At 39.7% G+C, this 21,825-nt stretch overlaps 1 protein-coding gene across 1 annotated transcript in view; it reads right to left on the bottom strand.

Annotated features, from left to right (window-relative positions):
• Positions 1-4,290: 4,290 nt before the first annotated feature.
• Positions 4,291-21,825, bottom strand: part of COL9A2 (collagen type IX alpha 2 chain) — a 102,294-nt gene continuing 84,759 nt past the window's right edge. Inside the window, exons 27-32 of the mRNA XM_077481925.1 lie at positions 18,636-18,668; positions 18,386-18,532; positions 18,152-18,206; positions 15,993-16,181; positions 9,822-9,899; positions 4,291-9,301 (exon numbers count right to left, since the gene is read on the bottom strand). Of these exons, the coding sequence (XP_077338051.1) occupies positions 9,105-9,301; positions 9,822-9,899; positions 15,993-16,181; positions 18,152-18,206; positions 18,386-18,532; positions 18,636-18,668 (699 nt within the window). The 3' untranslated portion in view covers positions 4,291-9,104. The remainder of the gene's footprint in view (positions 9,302-9,821; positions 9,900-15,992; positions 16,182-18,151; positions 18,207-18,385; positions 18,533-18,635; positions 18,669-21,825) is intronic.

Below are 21,825 nucleotides of genomic sequence, written 5' to 3' on the forward strand. Positions count from 1 at the left end.
TTAAATTAAAAAAAGTGTGAGTTTTTTTCCCCAAAAATTTAGTTTGAAAAATCACTGTGCAAATACTGTGCGAAAATTTTTTAATCTGTAGGGCCTTTGATGTAAACAAATATATAATGTTTGGTGGTTCAAAGTTTCTTGCAAAAAATAAATATTTTTTCATGTAAGCAAAAAGTGTCAGAAGGGCTTTGTCTTCAAGTGGTTAGAAGAGTGGGTGATGTGTGACATAAGCTTCTTAATGTTGTGCATAAAATGCCAGGACCGTTCAAACCCCCCCTCCCCCCCATGACCCCTTTTTGGAAAGTAGACACCCCAAGCTATTATTTGTTAGGCATGTTGAGTCAATGGAATGTTTTATACTTTCGGGAAAATTACACTTTTTTTTTTTTTTGATCAAAGTTGTCACTAAATGATATATTGTTCAAACATGACATGGTTAATTGTGGAATTACACCCCAATATACATTCTGCTACAAAACCATTCGCTGCCTTCAGGCTTTCTAAGGGCGTAAAATTGTGATTTCACTCCCTCACTACCTATCACAGTTTCGGAGGCCCTGAAATTCAAGATAGCACAACACTCCCACAAATGATCCCATTTTGGAAAGAAGACACTTCAAGCTTTTTGCTCAGAGGTATGTTGTATCCATTGAATATTTGATATTTTGCCACAAGTTTAGGGAAAATTGTATTTATTTTTTATTTATTTGTTTACACAAAGTTGTCACTAAATGATATATTGTTCAAACATGGCATGTTTATACATGGAATTACACCCCAAAATACATTCTGCTACTTCTTCTGAGTATTACCACACTTTTTGGGAGCCTAGCAGCGTACAGGACCCCAAAAGCCAAGCGCCGCTTCCGGACCTTCTTAAGGCGTAAAATTGTGATTTTACTCCTCACTACCTATCACAGTTACGGAGGCCCTGAAATGTCCAGATAGCACAAATCCCCCTAAATGACCCCATTTTGGAAAGTAGACACCCCAAGGTATTTGCTAAGAGGCATGGTGAATATTTTACAAATCCCATTTATTTTTGAAAGTGAAGAAAGAAAAGCAAAATGTAATTTTTTTTTCAAATTTCAAAACTTTGTGACAAAAAGTGAGATCTGCAAAATACTCAACATGCCTCTCAGCAAATAGTTCTGGGTGTCTACTTTCCAAAATGGGGTCATGGGGGGGGGGATTTTGTTCTCAAAACTTGTGGCAAAATATAAAATATTCCATGGACTCAACATGCCTCTCAGCAAATAGCTTGAAGTGTCTTCTTTCCAAAATGGTGTCATTTGGGGAGGGTTTTGTGATATCCTGTCATTTCATGGCCTCTGAACCTGTCATAGGTAGCGAGGAAGGGAAATCACCATTTTAAGCCCTTAGAAAGTCTGAAGGCGGTGCTTGGTTTTCGGGGTCCTGTACGGGGCTAGGCTTCCAAAAAGTCTCACCCATGTGGTATCTCTGCACTCAGGAGAAGCAGCAGAATGTATTTTGGGGTGTAATTCCAAATATAACTATGGCACATGTACCCTAGTTTGTAGATGCTGAAACTTTTGCGCAAACCAAGAAATATATGCTTATTGACATTTTTTACCAAAGACATGTGGCTGAATACATTTTGGCCTAAATGTATGACTAAAATTGAGTATTAATTTTTCTTTATAACAAAAAGTAGAAAATATTTTTTTTTTCTTTTCAAAATTTTCGGTCCGTTTATATCGCAAAAAATATAAATCACAGAGGCAATCAAATACCATCAAAAGAAAGCTCTATTTGTGGGAAAAAAAGGATGCAAATTTTGTTAAAGCAGCGCAGTGCCAAATTTTAAAAAGTGCTCTGGTCATTGAGCAGCCAAATCCTCCAGGGCTGAAGTGGTTAAAACTACTTAAAACATACAAATAACTTTGAAAGCTGGACTGCATTATTTCAAATAAAGGGAAGTAGCACTAAGTGTGATAAATCTCTTTGTTTAGTGGGTCATTGGTGGAAGCTCTAATGGTAAGTTCTCCTAGGCAGGCAGGCACGCACGTTTTCTTGTTTCAATAAGAAACTGAAGGGTCAAACTGTGCCATAGATATAAACCAGGGGTGTGAGATATGCCTGTAAGGGGTGCAAGGTTGATGTTCCTAAACAGACTTCTTCCTTTGTGGTTGGAAAATTGAGACTTAAAGGAGAAGTATGGGATAGGCTAAACAAGTGATAACTATGACTATAATCATAAATCACCTGTTATCTTTTCTCTCTCCTTTTGTTTTTCCAGCAGAGGCACTTCATCTGTCATGTAGGTCCCTGTAATGGTCCATTTGCTGTTTGTAGGTTTAGAGGGGATGGTTACAAACTCAGCAATCTACCCACTCTTTCTGTCCCTCCTCTACTGGGAGATGTGGCTGCATCTACTGACCAGGCACATACCTGAATAGTAAACAAGTTCAGGCACTGTGCTATTTCTGTGAATAGTGGTACAGACATGGCTGTATTTAGGGGAAGGTGTTGGGGAGGTCTGTGCCCCCTGGATTTAAGTTGTGCCCCTCATCCTCTATGGAAGATGTGCCCATTGGGCTCCTTCCCAAATCCCATACAGAACACAGTTGCTCTTTCCCTCCTACCCACCCCTCACACAGCACACATCTTAAATATATTCTCTTACAGACAGCCTCTATCTGCAAACTGTTATGCTGTGCAGCCGTTTTTATCTGGGAGCTTCACAGGTTAGAACTGCAACATATCAGACAGCTACACAGTGTGCAGGTAGAAGCTGTCTGTAAGAGAATCAATGTTAGCTGTGTGGCGTGTGAGAGGAGAAGGGAGGGGGAGGGCAGACAACCCAGAGCTTATATCAGTCAAACAAAGAAGGAAATGAGGTAGATCCTGGAAAGATTGTTAGCATAAGAGTCCAGAGAAGACTGTAGCCCCTCCCACAGGAATTTATCTTGATTTTAACAGAAAGGGTGCACTTCTTAGAGGACTGTAGCAGCTCACAGGGAACTGGATGAAGCTAAAAAAAAGTAAACAAGTAATAATTTTGTGGCCTGCTTTGCTGAGTGGAAAACATTGAATGACAACAGGTAAGTACCCGCATGCGCTTGATGGGTGCTAGGCGTGGAGTTACCATGAGAAATCAGTATAAAATTTGTGCATGCATAGTCAACAAGAAGGCTAGGAACACTGCTTCTGGAGTGTGGTGTGGATTGGTTTATGGTTTGCTGGGTGTAAAGGAGGAAGGGGTTAGGGGGAAAAGGGAGTTGCTGGGGAGAGAGTAACCTGTGGTGGCGAGTCTGAGATGATAGATGGGTTTTGTAGTTATCTGTGACATCAGTACCTTTGACAGGACTAGAGATGTCTTCTATTTACTGGATGTCTTTGATGCGGTGAAGCCATTGTTAGATTGTAGTATGGATTCTTTGTAGCTGGATTCTTGTTATTTATTGCTGATGGAGCAGTTGTAAAAGAGTCTAAAATTATTTGAATCTAAAATTTCAAGAGTTTTCCGGTAGATGTAAAAGAAAGCAAATTCTTAACTAGACAAGCAATCAGACTCTAGGGCACGGTTTTAAGGTAGTGCAAGAGTTGGAGAATTCACAGGGGTCCCAGATGATAAAAATTAGGCTCATTGAACCTCCAGGACCACTCTCATATTTTAGTGCACTAAAAGTCGTGATCGTATAACACATTTGCCTTGTTTTTTTGTTTTTTCTTATATTATCACAAAATACACACGGGGGGCTGTGTTTCCATTGCTTGATATCAGCAGAGAAATACATTCCTTGTCTATGTAGGCTGTGAAAGGCAGAGCAGAGCTGGGGAGAGGGCTGAAGCTGACTATGGAAGCTACGGGCACACTGTGGATTGGCATGGCATCCTGTAAATCCAAGAAGGAAAGATTGATGCACAAGCTGACCACACCAGCATGGATCTGCTTCCATGTTTGGCGTGTCCAAATTACAACATGGATGAATTAGGACTGGCAGAATCACCAGATATTTTCATTAAACTAATATATGAAAAGAGAATAAGCTAAATTTTCAAATGTTCACAAGGACATACAGACTCATAGATAAAATATTTTTGAATTAATGTTACCCCAAACTTTTTGGGGTAACATTAATCCAACCCAGTTTACAAGTGCCCCATAAATATTACACTGCCAAACATGTCTGTTAAAGTTTGCAATATTCCACAAATATCATGCTATGACAAGATCCAGACAATTTTGGCAGGATTAGTGCCTATTAGAAAGCTTAATCTAGTATTACTCATTCTGTAAAAGTAAAACTCACAGCAACCGCAAGAAAAACTACACCCCGACTTTGCTTTATTCTTCTCTTGCGTCAGAAATTCTTATTTTCTCAGTTATTTATAAAATAATCATTTACACAGATTTACATTTGGAGGAACATTAAAGTGATAGACTTGGCACATGAGATTTGACATCTCAGGACTGAATGAAGGCAATTAATTGCTTACAGCCATCAAAGGACAAGTTGCATATCTTCCATTGAAAAAAAATAATACAAACACACACATAAATTACAGTTTTACAAGCTCATGTGTCAGAAGTATTGTACCTTAAATTTAATTAGACTAAGTAGAAAAAGGAAAAATAATGTGAGGTAAATTTGAATAATGGGCAAGGTTAAGGAAAAAATTGCATTATAATTGAACAATAAATCACAATGTTTGAAACTTTTGAAGACTAATAAAGAAAGAACCTATACCTCTAACCTCCATAAACACAGACATCTGGTGATTTATCTCTCACTAAAACTTCTTACCTTTTTCTAAGACACAAACATCAGTTCACTGAACATCCTCCTGATACTTTAATTTTAACATTGGGAGCCAGAGATCTCTATGTAGTATATATATACATTATCCTATCTCCACATGTGAAATATAACACTGCATAAAACATACACATTTCCAGGAATAGATCCAAATACAGAGTTTAGAGTTTTAAATACAATAACTGTCCATCGTTTAGTTTCTTTACAAAAATTCAAGAAAACTGAATTAGTTATCACAGCAACCAAACTTTTTTCTTGTGCAGGTTAGAAAATGAAAGTAACCTTTGATTGTTTACTAATGGATTATAGTTTTTTTAAATGGCTCATGTTTTTGTTATATGACTAAGAGCCTTTGTCGACAGGCTTTGGACTTGTGTCAATGGCATTATGCTAACATCAGTTTGAGATGCTTCTGAGATCATTCAGAATTCATTGACAGGTACATTCGACCTGCAGGTGGCCTCTTTTTTACTTGTATTTGACCTACTTCTAGCAAGTTTTGTATTCCTATTGACTGGTATGGGTACTCAAAACCTGTCTGAAGTGAACAAAAGCCTTTGGACACAGGGCCTAAACATGCATTTGTAAGGCATTTTTTACGTATAAAAGGGATGGTTTGCCTTTGTTGAAACAGTTATGCCTTTCACTATGAAGATCTTGAATGTTATCATAGAATAGGCATAAAATTACAGTAAAATGGCTGAAAATGCCATTCCTTTAGATCCCTTTCACATGGGAGCAAGGGAGTATTAAAAATAAGTGGTTGATCTGCATTTTTACTGCACCCTCACCACCCAGCTAAAACCTAACATGGCAGCCAAAAGGGTTCACATACATGTTTCACAGCTACTGCAAATTTAACTCAGCATGTCCAATATGACAGGCAGCACAGATTGCTGTATGTCAAACTCACATGTTGAAGTCAATAGGACCACACCACAGTAATGAGCCAAACGTTTGGCGCACAGCTGTCATCCTGTAATACCATGCAAAATCCCAGTTTGGCTGTAAAAAAAAAAGAAAAAAAATCAAGCATTCAGGAAGCAGCAGTATCGTCTACTGAATGCCTGCGTTCCTTTTTACAGCCCACTCTCAGGCTGGGTTCACACCGCAGCATGGATCGGCTCACAGAAGGGGTCCAGTGTGCCCCTATTCACCGTCTCAGGTCCAATTTCAGCCTGATTTTTTGTCTGAATTTGTACCTGAAACAGACCAGAAGACACACAGGACTTCTGTGCAATTCACACCAGAGCCGGTCCGGAGATTTGTGAACCAGTTCCATAGAGAGCCAGTCACAATCTCCTGATATGCCAATTGGATGCAGGGAAACCCTCATTCCATTTTGCAATAGTGTGAACCCAGCCTAAAATGTATATGTTCGGGGGGGGCGGTCAATTAACACTGTTATCCATGTGAAAAGGGGCCTTAGGCAGGCCATAGTCAATGTGAATTTCTTTCCTGCAATCCTGGGTTGCAGGAAAGAAATTTTCACCATTCCCCTATCAACACAGACAGTTTTGACAGGGAAATCCCTCCTGCCAAGCAACTGTCTTCTCCCGGTGGAGGGGGCAGCATCGGGTGGGGGAAGTCGTGTATGGTCTTCCTTAGGCTGGTGCTAAAGCTTTGTAAATTGAGCCTCTTGGGTGGAGTTTTTCACAAAACCAATTCTGCAATATGAGGGCAACATTTGTCTCAGGCACCACATAACCACCACAAGATAAAAACTAAATACATAAAGTTGAATTTCTGCAGAATTGCAAAAAATAATAATAATATAATAATAATTGGGGCATGCATAACAGCACAAAGGACAGGATGAAAATACAAAGATACAAAGAGGCAAACAAGAAACAGGCAACATACAAGCAGGAACAATACAAACTATAAGCACAGCATACAAAACGAAAAGCACAAACCATAAAAAGTGTGTGGATAATTATAAATTATCTGGTATTTGCACCAAATTGATTGCATCATCTACACACAAGATACGTTTAACAGGGAAACACAAAACACATTTAACAGGGATGTGATGTGACATACAGTATAACACATTAAACAGAACAGACAACACATACATCCTAAACACACAAGACTGTTATTTTAAGCATAAGCAGACAGTATTTTGATGTCTTTACTACTAACAGGATATACACAACACAGAAACATAAAGGGCATGCACAATACTACTAGGTCATTTTTAATAATACAGAGCAAAGGGATATAATAGAACATAAGCTATAGCAAACAACCAGATGTTAACGTTCAATAGTTGAACTGTACAATACTGATAAATACATATATCTGATTGGTTGCTAAGTTTCTGCCCACTATAGCTCTATGTTATCAAATATAGACCTGTAAAGCTCAATTATAAAAAAACTAAGTAACAAAAACATGTAGTACATACATTACAAACAGGACATATATTTCAAGATGGAGATGCCAAGAGAACACATCAGCCAGGAAAAGGTAATACATAACTGTAACATTGCCATGAATGCATATCACATTACATGGTAATGGGATAAGCATAAACCTCTGGCTAAAAAGTAAAAGGTCCAAACATAACACAAAACATGAAGTTGCTACCATACCCTTAGGACATGTAACAGAAAAGCATACAAGTAAATTGTTTATGTTATTACAGGGATATGGATAAAGCATCATTGATAAAGCAGGTCATTGGAAAATTTTAAAATCCAATAGTTTGGGATTAACCTATCCCTTGCTTGAAACAGATTAGGCCAGTCCAGATATACTAAAGTACAAAGGGAGGCAATGTGTGTGAAGTAAAGTGTTCACGCCAACCATCCAATCACGTGCATGAGATTTATAAAAAAAAAAATAGTGCATCTCCGAGTGGATGCTTGAAGTGAACCCATATGTTCTTTGCTACAGTGTACTTTAACTCACTTTACTAATTTGGTCTATTAATTTTAATTTGCTGTAAATGAAACATTTGACAAGGTACTAAGCTATTAAAATGTGCCTATATAGCTAAGGATGAAAAGTGCAGATGCAAACAAGAAGCCCAGACAGCACCAATCAAAGCAATATGATCGCCTGTCTGTTATAGATTTACATATCTAGAAAAGAAGCACATAGAGGAGGGACAAGACAACATGACATCAAGAACAGATATAATTCACACATAACACTAGCAGGATAGAAAGCAATAGTGACACACGTAAATCTCCTCTAGGTATATATTTTTTGATTCACATTTTGGCATATATACAAAGCATCCCATGCTAAAGACAGTGCACGAAAGAGAAAAATAATTACATGTATATCCACCAATCAGACAAGTATTGGCTTCATTTTCAAACCTGCACTAGGAAAATGTCAATTTCTAATTACTTGTAGAAGGATAAAAACTCTTTATCATGTTGTTCTAAATTCTAATAATACTGATGACACATTATGCCCATCATTAATTATCCTATTCAAAAATGTAGTACAAATAGCAATGATGCATAATAACATTTAGCAACTAATCAGAAATTGTCTTTCAGCATTGTTTTGTACTTGAACAAATGAAAATTGAATTCTGTCTGGTTGCTGTGGCTTCTGCTCTTTATATTGATAATATAAAATCATGTTAGTTTGTTCAGGATCTGTGCAAAATGCAAACAAGTATATCTATCGTCATCTTTTTTAAAGATTGTGGGTCCCTTAAAATGAGCTTTAAACCTTGGTCGATTTCTTTTACAATAATTAAAGGCATATGTCCTGTGTGTGTTAGTACTGTCAATGATTGTTACAAAGGTCATCACCAACAACAAATATTGCATAGTAATTATGGTTATCCAGATGCCAAGATGTGCTACAAAGTATCTGGAATCATAATACATCATAGGACAGATCTTTATTACTCTATGTGAGCCCAAACCTGCATTTACAAAAAGCAAGATTGACCGAACAGACTGAGTAGAGTATTGCTTCACATGTCAGACATGGGTTCTGACTTTTGGACAATATATTCTTCCAGAGCAATCAGGTGATTTTGCCAAAATTAAGCATACGAGAAAGGATGATGCTGAGGTCAGTGTTTAGGAGGAAAGTGGTTGATTGCACATTGCCGACAATTTATGATGGCTTTTCTGAGTGTAAGAACATTTCTATTTTGTTCCTCCATTTGCCATGCCAAAGTTGATAATTATATAAGTCCCAATAACTTCCCTTGTATCAGAAGGACCCTTAGAATGATGTACTTGGGGTGTGGGTCCTTATAGCAAGGAATAGGTTCCTTTTGATGTTATTTTTCATAATTCAGTCTTTTTGTCCTAGCAGTATTTGATAGGGTGAGTGGGATTTTTAACCTTTGACGACTCCGGGCTCAGTCAGAGAAGCTGGAGCATATGCAGATGCTGCCAAACATGCTGCTGCCTCACAAAATCCAGGGAGACCTGCTGGACCAGGTAACCCAGGTCTGCCAGGGTCTCCTGCTGCTCCCTCTGGACCTCTTTCTCCATCTTTTCCATCAATGGCGTGACCAGGAATACCAGGGAGACCTGATGACAAGACACTTATATTAGTGGACATTACATACTGTATAATGGCATGGTTTCCTTAAACGCTCTTAGTTTTACAATTTGTATATTTGAAAATGAGTATGACAATTGACTCATAGGGGGGGATTTACTAAAACTGGAGAATGGAAAATTTGGTGCAGCCTTGCATAGAAACCAATAAGCGTCCAGGTTTTATTGTGAAAGCTTAATTGAAGAAGCTGAAGTTAGAAGCTGATTGGCTATTATGCACAGCTGTACCAGGTTCTGAGTGCTCCAATTTTAGTAAATCTCCCTCATAGGCTCAGGCTGAGAAGTGTTTAGTTTAATGAATGGGTAACAATGAAAATTACACTAACAGGATGTTTGATTACTCTGAAAGTCAAAGGCAAACAGAAATCTGGAAAAAAATGTAAACACTACAAGCCATCTAAAGCTTTTTTATAGAGTTGTAGGAGTAACTGAAACTTTCATTAACAAAAAGAATATCTTGACTATAACCCAGTGTTTTTATTAAACTCACCTGGAATACCATGGGGTCCAGGCATACCCTGGTGGCCACGTCCTGTGTCGCCACGGTCTCCCTTTTCTCCTCGTCTTCCTGTTAATAAGAAAGGATCACATACGGTATAAAAGTGTTCACTAGAAATACTCAGTATGCTTTTGTTTAATGCCATTCCTCTAAACCATAAAGCTGAACCCCAGGCAGATTTACTGTAAATGACACAGATGTTTGCACTTTGGTATTTTGTAATACATCATTACAATAATTTTTTTTTTTTAATGCTGCTCAATTTGACTCTGAATCATCCTCTCGCAGTCCCCTGTACAGAAAAGCTTGACTAGGAAAGAGATAAGTAGCACAATTCAGCTGTGCTGCAGAGCTGTGCAAATCTCAGAAATGGATGAAAAAATACAGATCCTTTGGCAGATAAAAGAGCTATCTTATAAGTATTCCATCTGCATATCTAGCTCTTGCCTGGAGTTCAAGTATATAGAGAAATACTATTTATGTGTACATCTAAAAAAAGTGACTGAAATGTACCATGTTTTAAAGGTGTTGTCTACATGGGGTGCAACGCCTCCCAGCCTAAGAAGTAACTTATTTTCTCCTTTTCAATCTGCATAGTAAAGCATCTTTTGTTCCCTTGAAAGCACTTATAGCATTCTGTTTTTTGCCCACCAGGCCAGAACTAATAAAATATATTAGGCCAGTGGCTCTGAATAGAGATACTTCACCATTCAGACATTGACCAGAGAGGTATCTGCAGCCAGTAACACATGCTAGGCGCTATATAGATACCTTATTCTGACCTGCAATCACAGTGCTGGCAGAGGAAAGTCTTCCAGTACCAATTTCCTTTGTAGCTCTACGATAATATGTGTTTGAATGCTGAGAGTTGCAAAAGAGGCTGATAATGGAAGGTGAAAAGGTGTCACAATAAACTACGTCCTTTAGAAACATCCACCTTTCACCATACTCACCAATCAATAAGGCATAATTGTAAACTCTACTTAGGCCAAAAACGCTGTCCCTGTCATGAATAGCCAAAGGTTCCAAGTTTGCCACTGCATCTTCCCATGGAGATACTAGCCCCCATGTCTGGTGTGCAGGGCAGGTACTGGAGTATAAGCTATATTTAAACCTTTGTTTGTAAATGTGATATTCCAGCTCTTTACCGACTGTCATATATTCCTAAATGAATGTGGTTGTGAATGTGGTTGTAGAATTTCAGTTGAATATCGGATGAATTGCCCAAAAACAAATTCTGCAAACGTTTTTATAAATATACCCCATTTTGTTCCCTGAAATTTCCCAATTCCGCTTTATGCCTTTAAAGGGACACTTTGGTACTAATACATTGGTAATGTAATGTTAATGCCTTCTGAACTGTCAATGAATCCGCATATAGTTTGCTGAAAATGCCTGTACAAATCAGATGATGTTCAATTAAACAATTTCTGGTTTGCTCTGAAATATCAAAAAGATTATTGCAACTTTGATCCTGCTTAGTGGATGATGGCATCCAGCTAGCTTTGTATATCTTTAAATAGAATTCTAAGTAAAGCTAGAATCGATTCAATAACGCTTATGAAATTGGTAGCTGATATCATAGAGGTACACTTTCATTATTTTACAATAAATAGTAGTAAGGGGTGTGGTTTGGTCCGGATCTGAGATGGCCGATTAGTTCCAGAGCTCCGTCTACCCAAGGTCCAAATCCCCTATAACTGAGGCTTTGATCAGTGGAACATGAATAGAACATTCTGCAGCGCTTCAGCTACTAAATCCCAATCACCCAAAGAACAACAAACACAGCTCAGCAGCACCATCCCATAGCTATTCCGCTCCCAGCAACAGAGGGATGCCATGTCAGCCTCTCAGGGCGCCTCCAGGAGATCCCGCTCTCTGAGCAGAAGTCCACGCTCACCACAAGACAACGGCCCCGCTCCCTCAAGTACCTTCTCTCAATCTGCATGACATGCAGGAGATAACCGCTGACATCAGGAATACCTTGTCGGCCGCGATCTCAGACCTGCGGGGAGACATCCAGGCAATCAACACCAGAGTGGAGGAGGGGAGATTACGACAGCCCGTCATGATCCCTCTCTATGTCAGGTGCAGTAAGTCATGAGTCCCATGCCATCCACCTGACAGATCTTCACCGTCACATAGAATACCTGGACAACTGTGGGATGCGCCACAATCTGAGAATAAGAGGGTTACCTGAAAATATTGATCCCAATAGGCTCACCCAGACCACAACAGCCCTATTTAATGACATTCTGGAAAGGCCCCAGGATGCCCCGATTGAGGTCAAACGCCTGCACAGAGCCCTCAAACCTCGTGGCAGGGACACTGACCTGCCTTGGGATGTAGTCTGCTGCCTGGTTAGCTTCCCCCAAAAAGAAGAGATCCTAAGAAAAGCACACAATAGCGGATGCATAATGTCACACGAAGCAGAACTGAAAATCTATAAAGATCTTTCAAACATCACACTGCAACGAAGAAAAGAACTGAGACCTCTTACACTTCAGATCCATTGCTTACAGATAGAAGTTCATTTTCTGGCTCCTGGCATCAAATGAAGGTCGCACAGTGGCTTTAAAAGTCCCCAAGGATCTGGAACACTTCTGCAATGTTCTGGAGAACCCCACGATAGGCTTGCCTGTGTGGTATAGCGACTTTTGCCTCCAACCGACAAAAAATGCTACTTCAATGGAAGGTATTTACAAGGCCGGGCATTGGGGTCCAGGATGCCATTGCTCACTGGCACCACAAAAACCCCCCTTGCCAGCCCATGGCATGCCAAGAAATTATAGCCCAACTGCCTCTCCAGCACACAGAAGAGCCTGGCTATCTGACTAAAGAAGACAATTACCAAATCAGGATTGCTCACCATGGATCAAGGTTGGTACAACCCAGCATTGACTGTCCCCCCACTACATGATGCTCACTGTCCCACTCCTGCAGGATAGCACCCACTCTCTTCCCTACTCTGGCTACCCCCCTTTTTTTCTTCTTCTTCTTTTCCCTCCCCTCTCTTTCTATCCACCTACCCCCCTCTTCTCCCCATTCCACACCTGAACCCCAATCACACCACAGACAAACAGAAGATGTATCCCTTATCCAGACACATACCTAACGTAAACATTCCAACCTACTCTCGACATACCAGTCTAGCAGGGAGATACTATAGTCTATACTATAACCTTCTTACCTCACTCACTGAAAAAACACTCACTCTTAATAAGTACATTCCTACGATACAGTTAATAACCTTCAAATCATCTGCCAAACACTATGCACTTGCCTGATAAACAGCGGAAACAGCTCCTAAGTCAACCACTTTTGGTCCCCCTTAAACATGCTTCCTTTTGGCAGCCACCGCATATTCACAAAAATTGTTTTAAATCAACCATCTCTTATTAGACTTGATACAAACATTCTTCCATTTATAACGCTAAACCTCTACTATGCTCAATTTTCCTGCAATGTGATCTGTATAGGAAATTTGTTATGTTCCATTCATTTGATGCTACCTGTTTTTGTAACATAATCCATTATTCTGTATTTCCTTATTTTCAATAAAAATCTTTATGGAAAATAAATAAATAGTAGTATTGGAAACATATAGAAATATCAGCATGACTTAGGTTCTTTTTGTTTAACTTCAATATATCTGATCGATTTACTAGCTATATTATATCTTATCATTAACCCCTGGTTGTTTAATGATTTGAAATATTGTGCTTCTACAGATATTTGTCTTTGTTTGCCTTATATTGGATCTCTGTTGTTTAATGAAGCATATTTTGTTGCCCATCTCTGCAGATTATCCTTGTATTATTATTATTATTATAGTTATATTTATAGAGCAAATTTTCACAGCACTTTTACATCAGTCCCTGTTACCATCTAATGCCGCGTACACACGATCAAACAATCCGGTGGAAAAGTCCGGCAAACTCAAGTCCGCCAAACAATCCCCCCGTGTGTAGCCTCCGGCATACTTTTTTGACCCGACAGGACTTAGAATTTCGGTTTGCACAACAATCTGCCCGCCGTACTCGCATTTCGGCGGACAATCCGGCCGTGTGTGCGCCAGTCCGCCGTACTTTTAAAATGAGTGGACTTTTCCCGCCCGGAGAAAAGTCCGCTCATTTCGAGCGGGTCTCCAGGTAGGCGAGGCCCGCGAAGGAGACGTCGCTGGCCCCGCCGCCTGGTATGGACTTAAAGGGGAACCCCAACACCGAAAAAAATCGGCGTGGGGGTCCCCCCCAAGTCCACAACAGACCCTTGTCTGAGCACGCTACCCGGCCGGCCAGGAAAGGGGGGCGAGCGAGCGCCCCCCCCTCCTTAGCCGTACCAGGCCGCGTGCCCTCAACATGGGGGGTGCATTGGGGAAGGGGGGGCCGCGCGGCCCCCCCACCCCAAAGCACCTTGTCCCCATGTTGATGAGGACAAGGGCCTCTTCCCGACAACCATGGTCTGCGGGCGGGGGGCTTATCGGAATCCGGGAGCCCCCTTTAATAAGGGGGCCCCCGGATACCGGCCCCCCACCCTATGTGAATGAGTATGGGGTACAATGTACCCCTACCCATTCACCTGTAAAATAAAAGTACAAAAAAAAACACAACACACGAGATAAAATACTTTATTGCACAGCTCCGGGGGTCTTCCGTCTTCGGGGGTCTTCTCGCCGGACTCCTCCGCTATCTTCTTGTAGCTCTTTTGCTAGCGGAGGAGTCCGGCTTTCTTCCTCGCCGCGGCCTCTTCTCCCGACTTCGGGGGTCTTGTCCCCCTCTTCGGTTCTTCTGCCGGGCCACCGCGCCTTCTTATAGCTCTTTTACAGGCGGTGGCCCGGTCTTCTGTCGCCGCTGCCGCCTCCCGTTCTTCTTCTTCTTCTTCTTCTTCTCCTTCTTCTCTTGGAGATGTTGACTCAACGCTCTCTCCGGCCACAATGCCAGGGACATGCTGCTTATATAGGGACAAGGGGCGGTGTCACATGGCTTTATGTCACATGGGTTGGTCACATGGGTTGATGTCACATGGGGACTGTGACATCGTAAGGGGGCGGGGTCACCATGTGACACCAACCCATGTGACATAAAGCCATGTGACACCGCCCCTTGTCCCTATATAAGTGGCCGCGCAGTGCATCCCTGGCATTGTGGCCGGAGAGAGCGTCGAGTCAACATCTCCTGGAGAAGAAGGAGAAGAAGAAGAAGAACGGAAGGCGGCAGCGGCTACAGAAGACCGGGCCACCGCCTGTAAAAGAGCTATAAGAAGGCGCGGTGGCCCGGCAGAAGAACCGAAGAGGGGGACAAGACCCCCGAAGTCGGGAGAAGAGGCCGGCGGCGAGGAAGAAAGCCGGACTCCTCCGCTAGCAAAAGAGCTACAAGAAGATAGCGGATATACACACACCAACCCACCATATGTTTAATGATATTTGATTAAAGAATAATTGGTTAGAGAAATTTATAGAAACTGTGATTTCATAGTTCATAGGATTTAAGTTAATATATGCACATCTATACAGTTCATTTTTATTATTTTTATAATATTTTTCCCATTATGGGCGTGAATGGGGTCTCATGTCTAAGTTTTGCCTAAGGCCTCACAAAGTCTAGAGCCGCCTCTGACTAAGGCTAATTTCACACTGATGCGCTTTACAGACGCTATATCGCTAAAAATAGAGGCCCACTGTGTTCTTGCACACAGGTCAACTATTTTCATAAAACGTCCCTGCATAACTAATAGAGTTGTTGTAGGTAAAATGTTCTGACTTCTGTTCTGACATCTGCATGTTTGTTATCAATCAGGGATTCAGAAATTATTGAGATCAAAGACAGCCAGACAACTAGCATTTTAGAATAAGCTCAGAAATAGCTCCCACATTTTTAGCAGGACCTGATAATATCTACCAAGATCGACTTTTGTCTGTAGTTGCCTTCTGACCACACAAACTGGACTAAAAGTGGAAGGTTTATAAAAAATATAAAAATAAAGCTCAGTCTCAACCATTTTGACTTAACTATAAGTGTGGTCAGAATTGACATTTATTTTACTGTTGACTGTGGATAATGAGCTGAAATTGTTTTCTTAAATAGCAATTTTCAAAAAAAGACCTAAATGTGTAGCTGCATACAAGGACAATGGATAGGTCTGTATAAATTTGAGTTTGCCAACCTTTGGGTCCTGTGTTTCCAATTTGTCCCATCACTCCAATAATTCCAGGGATGCCACGTGGTCCATGGTGTCCATGGGGTCCTTGCTCTCCAGGAGGTCCTGGTGGTCCTGGAGGTCCAGGTGGTCCCACAATGCCGGCTCCTCCTAGGGCAGCTCTCTTAGCGCTGACGGCCACCTCCGCTAGTTGTTCTTTTGTAGAAATTAACAGCAAAATGTAGAAGATATACATGAAAAAGAAATATGACAATAAACCAAACTAACCCAGTAATATATTCTACTTATAATAGAAAGTGAGTAAAAATTGTGAAGAAATACGCTAGCATACATAGATGTAGGCTGTTTGCTTATGATACTTTCTTATATAGCAGAGTATTCATCAGTCTCCCACTTTAGTGATTTGGGCACACTGCTGACACTTGCAGCTATGTGCAATGCTAAATTCCGACATACACTGTGATGTGACATAGCTTTAATAACTCCCCCTTACAGTGATATCCATTTTTGTAATCACTTTTGTTGCAATCATGCAATAAAGTATAAATTACTTCCAAAAGTGATCAGAAGCAGTTGCTTCAATGTTTCTTAACGCTACACAGAACATGCCAGTATACCAGAACAGCAGATTTCTGGTTCATATGCTAGAAGCATTTTACAGTATATACATATTTATGCCGCTAAATGTTGCTGAAACAGCTATTATGTGCAAAAAAAAAACTTAACGGCCTATTTACTTAAGGCAAATAGACTGTGCACTTTACAAGTGCAGTTGCACTATGCAAAGTGCAGTGGCTTCCAGGGCCGGATTAAGAGCATCATGGGCCTGGTGCTGAGGACTTTGGAGGGTCGTTTTTATGGTTAATAAATAAAATTAAAATGCAAAATTTTAGTAAAACAAATGAGGTATTTTTAACAAACTGCTCATTCACACTATGTGCAAAAGAACCCATGCAAATGAGCCCAAATTTTCTGTATAATTTTTTTTACATTTTTTTTTTTTTAATCATGTGCTGCAATCTTTTATTGTTTACATTCTTATATTTTTTTTTTATGTTTTCTTTTTACAATTTTACTTTTTTATTATTTTTTTTCCAGTGTAGGGCAGTGGATGGTGTAAGTAGTGCAGTGGACGGTGTCATCATTTTTTTTTTTCATTTTTTTACAATTTTTTTTTTTTCAAAATGCATTTGGGGCTGGGTTTTTGGCAATGGACAGCATCTGTAGGGCAATGGCAGTGCCCAAATGGACAGTCCAACCCTGCTGGGCCTATATTAAAGTAGGGGCTTGGAGCTTCAGCTCCAATGGCCCCTATGTTAATCTGGTCCTGGTTGCTCCAGAGCGTACTAAATGAGGCAAACCTTCATTTTGTAAAGAATACCTAATACCCAATCACATGCAAGAACATGTTTACACATGATTGGATGATGGAAGTCAGCAGAGCTTCCCTTCATTTACTAAGCTCTGGATCAACTGCAATTTTTAAAGTGCAGCTGCACTTGCAAAGTGCACAGTCTGTTTGCCTTTAGTAAATGAGGCCTTCACTGTTTGCACCATTCAGAGTTTTTTTCATTTTTTTCCTTTGTTATAGAACCACTTCTTTCTAGAGTTGATGTGCGTATACATTTTAAGATGCAGAATCATAACCTGTCATTATAAGGCCAAATATGAGGTAATATATATACTTCCAGTAGTAGTACTATATATATATATATATATATATATATATATATATATATATATATTTCCAAGTCTAATATTCAGGTGACCCATAATATGTCCAGGTTATTTTATAGCCTTCAGTCTAATATGCTGCGATGTTGTGATTAGTGACTCCTAAAAGTCATATTTAGCATGAAGTCTAATATCCAAAGCTACATGTACTGACAGGGGTAAAAACCATGATACTGCTTCTATTCTCTGGAAATGAATAGTTACCAACAGTCTCTGGCAGTAATAAAAATACAATAAATAAAGGAGAGAACAAACAGCAAAACTGAATGAGAAGGGGGTACATTACATCTAATACAACCTTTCTATGGTATAAATTTAATCTAAGAATGTTTTTTACCATTCCTTTGTTATTTCTTTGTATGAGTCTACAACAAAAATTGTTCACTTATTTATGGCACTAAGTGGCCATTGCAAATGAAAAGATTTCTCACCTTGCAACATTTTTAGAACCACATCAATAATGTGTTGATCTCCAGCATCTCTGCCCTGCAAATAAAAAAAATATTGTCAGGTAGGGTGCTGTGCATGATTCATAAATACTTTAAGGTTAATGCTGAATTCCCTTTTTGGAACACACTGTACATTACATTACGCTAGTAAAAATGCATTCCTTTATCATTCAAACTTATTCTGTAAACTTGTTAATTAATTCAAATGTTACATACTGGAACTCCTGGTCGTCCTGGCATTCCAGGGACTCCTCTCTCTCCGTTATGACCTCTTGGTCCAGGTAGTCCTGCTAGTCCTTGTACTCCAGGCTGGCCAGGATCTCCAGTTGGGCCTGTGTAGCCCAGTTCTCCATATACACCTTGCTATGGAAAGACGAAAAGAAAACTGAAATGAAGCTTTGTTAATAAAAAATATACAGATAAAATGTTGTATGTGAATCTTCACATACAATAATATTATACTCACCTGGCCTTTAGGACCTGGCTCACCAGAATCCCCCTGTAGAATACAAAATATATTTTTTTAGCATTATGCACTTTTCTGTGTAACCTGTAAGCCCAACCTAAACACATTTTTTTTATATAAAATGGGGAACAGTGTAAACCTTATTATTACCATGTTTTTTTTTTACTATGTGCTTTTCGTTGCTATTTGTGCCTCCTCTCATTTTCACAGTGGCCAAAAGTAATAAGAAATTTCTCTAATGAACACAGAGACCAAAACCCATATAACCCAAATAGAGATTATTTTGCCCATCCATAAAATTTATCAGCTACAGTAACTAATAGGGTAAGAGGTGCCAAACTCAAATATGAATCATATAAATGGCCAACATTTTAGAATGGGATAGCTAACAAATTAATACAGGTGTGATGGTCAAGTTGTCTGTAAAGTTTTAGTGTATCAGTATTGGTTCTTCATTTGAGATCTCAGTAATTTTTTAAAACAATTCAAATAAAGATTACATGTTTCATTAATATTATTGCTAAATGTCTAAAAAATTACAGAAGAGCCCTTGGGCAATCCTAAAAATGTAAACAAATCCTGACTCTTAAAATCAGAATTCAGAGATTAAAAATTTATAATTCTGAGTTTCAAGGTCAGAATTCTAAGATTCAAATTCAATTTCTGAGATTCAAAGACAGAATTATAAGTTTCAATGTCAGAATTTTAAGTTTCAAAGTCAGAATTCTGTGATCAAAAATCAGAATTCTGAGTTTAAAAATCAGAATTATGTGATCAGAATTTAGAATTTTGAGATTAACCGTGAAAATTATGAGTTTCCAAGTCAGATATTTAATCTCAGAATTCTGACTTTGATCTCAGAATTCAGATTTTTAACCTCAGAATTCTAGCTTTTAAACTCAGAATTGTGATATTTAAACACAGATTTCTGACATTAAATTCAGAACTTTGTTTCAAAAATATATTTTAGGATGGCCCCAGGCCTCTTCCATAACTAAATAACTTCCCTCTACCACAATATAAGCCTATTAGTGTTTCCTCCCTTCCCCACTATAGCCATATCTAAAATAAATCATGATCTGAACTTTGATTATAAAAATGCGGCAGATACGTGTATGTGATGACTTGGTGACTGTGTAATTGTAAGGAACTGATTTTATATTTTCTGTTTCTTAGTATTTACTTGAAGCATTTTCCTAAAGTGAACCTGTAGTCAGGATCACAGTCTATGAACATATTCAAATATTCTTAACAAGCAGTAAGGCTGCATTCATACTTCAGCGTTTTGAGTCACGGTGCTGATCTACCACAATTGTTGTGTAATAAATCGTGGAAACACGCATCGTGGGAAGCATGTCACCCAAAAGTAGCTCCTGAACTTTTTGGGTGACATACTTCCCATGAAGCCTTGATTGCAGCGCGATTTATCACACCAGACCCACGCCGCAATTTGAGGTGTTATTCAAATGAATGGCATGTCAAATGCAAGTCCCACGATTCGCCATTCACACATCAGTGATTTCAAATCGTGGGTAGATTGGTGGCAAGTCTGCCCACGATTCAAAACCCTGAACTGTGAATGCAGCCTAAGTGAGCTTTGAAACAAGCCCTAATTGACCTCTGAAGCTACAGGCACTGTGGATCAATTCATCCTCAAAATTCACAGCAGAAGCACTGAAATGGTTCAAGTCATTATTTCAACAGCTCAGCTCATCCCGATTTCCCAAGAAGGAACTCAACAGCCATATAATCTCTAAGGACAGAGGGAGCCAGCTTAACAATTTGCCTACTGGGCACTTTCACCCCCTTCCTGACTAGGCCAATTTTCAGTTTTCAGTGCTGTCACACTTTGAATGACAATTGCGCAGTCATACAGCACTATAAACATATGACATTTTTTATAATGTTTTTGAGACATATTGAACTCTCTTTTGGTGGTATTTATTCACTACTGTTTTTTATTTTTTGCTAAACAAATGAAAGAGTACCAAATATTTGAAAAAAAAAAAGAAAAGTTTCTCTTTGTTTCTGTTATAAAATTTTGCAAATAAGTAATTTTTCTTCTTCGCTGATGTGCGCTAATGAGGTTGCACCAATGGGCACTGATGAGCCTGCACTGATGGACACTGATGAGGCTGCACTGATGGGCATTAATGGGCACTGATAAGCTGCACTGATGGGTACTGATGGGCATTGGTAGGTGGAGCTGATATGCTGCACTGATGGACACATTGATTGGCACTGATGGGGCTGCACTGATAATCAGGGCACTAAAGACCTGTGTCCTGATGTCACAGGATAGCCGGTTATCGACTTTGCTTTCCTTATACAGGACCAGCGTGAGGAAAGGAAAAGCTGATAACCAGCATTTGTTTACATGGGGCCGCTGTGATTGGCTCTTTACTGCAATCTGTGATCAGCTATGTCCAAAGGACACATCGATCACAGAGCGCACCTGATGTATGTCTCAAGGGCATGCGGGGGGCGGGGTTCTGGGAAGTCATCAATAGATGCCCTCCTAGAAAAGGACGACCTTGCTGTAGCCATATTTTGGCTATAGCGCGGTTGGCAATTGGTTAAATGACTGCGTCTGCCTGGATTAGGTTCACAGACATTTGTGAATTTTTATTGAAGTTTCCAAACTTTGCAGCACACCCCACTGCAGTTTATGGGGGTGGGGAGAATGATAATAAAAAAATAGTATCTCTGCCTACACAGAACATTTGGCTCCCCCTAACAGTTCCAACACAAGCTGATAATATGGCTGCTCTGAGCCCATCCTTATATAGAAAGGAGGTTGGGTTATCCATTCATTCAAATGATTTGCTCTTGTGACTCAGCTGACCTGGAGCAAAGACAATGGGGGAGATTTACTAAAACTACTGTACACAGAATCTGGAGCAGCTGTGCATAGTAACCAATCAGCTTCTAGGTTTCATTGTCAAAGCCTAATTTAACAAGCTGACTTTAGAAGTTGATTGTTTACTATGCATAGCTGCACCAGATTCAGTGTGCACCAGTTTTAGTAAATTTGCCCCAAAGTATTGCTTTACAGGTTGTGTCTTATTTCTTGTGGGGAATATGCTACCTTTTTGTGCAAGTACCAAACCTCATGAAATCATCATAACAGTAAAACTTCATACCTAAGGATTAGGGATGAGCCTGATGTTTGAGTCAAACATAAGTCCGA

This window comes from Lithobates pipiens, unplaced genomic scaffold, assembly GCF_037356315.1.
Source record: "Lithobates pipiens isolate NorthernLeopardFrog02 unplaced genomic scaffold, aLitPip1_a1.2 Scaffold_16, whole genome shotgun sequence".
Classification (NCBI taxonomy): domain Eukaryota; kingdom Metazoa; phylum Chordata; class Amphibia; order Anura; family Ranidae; genus Lithobates; species Lithobates pipiens.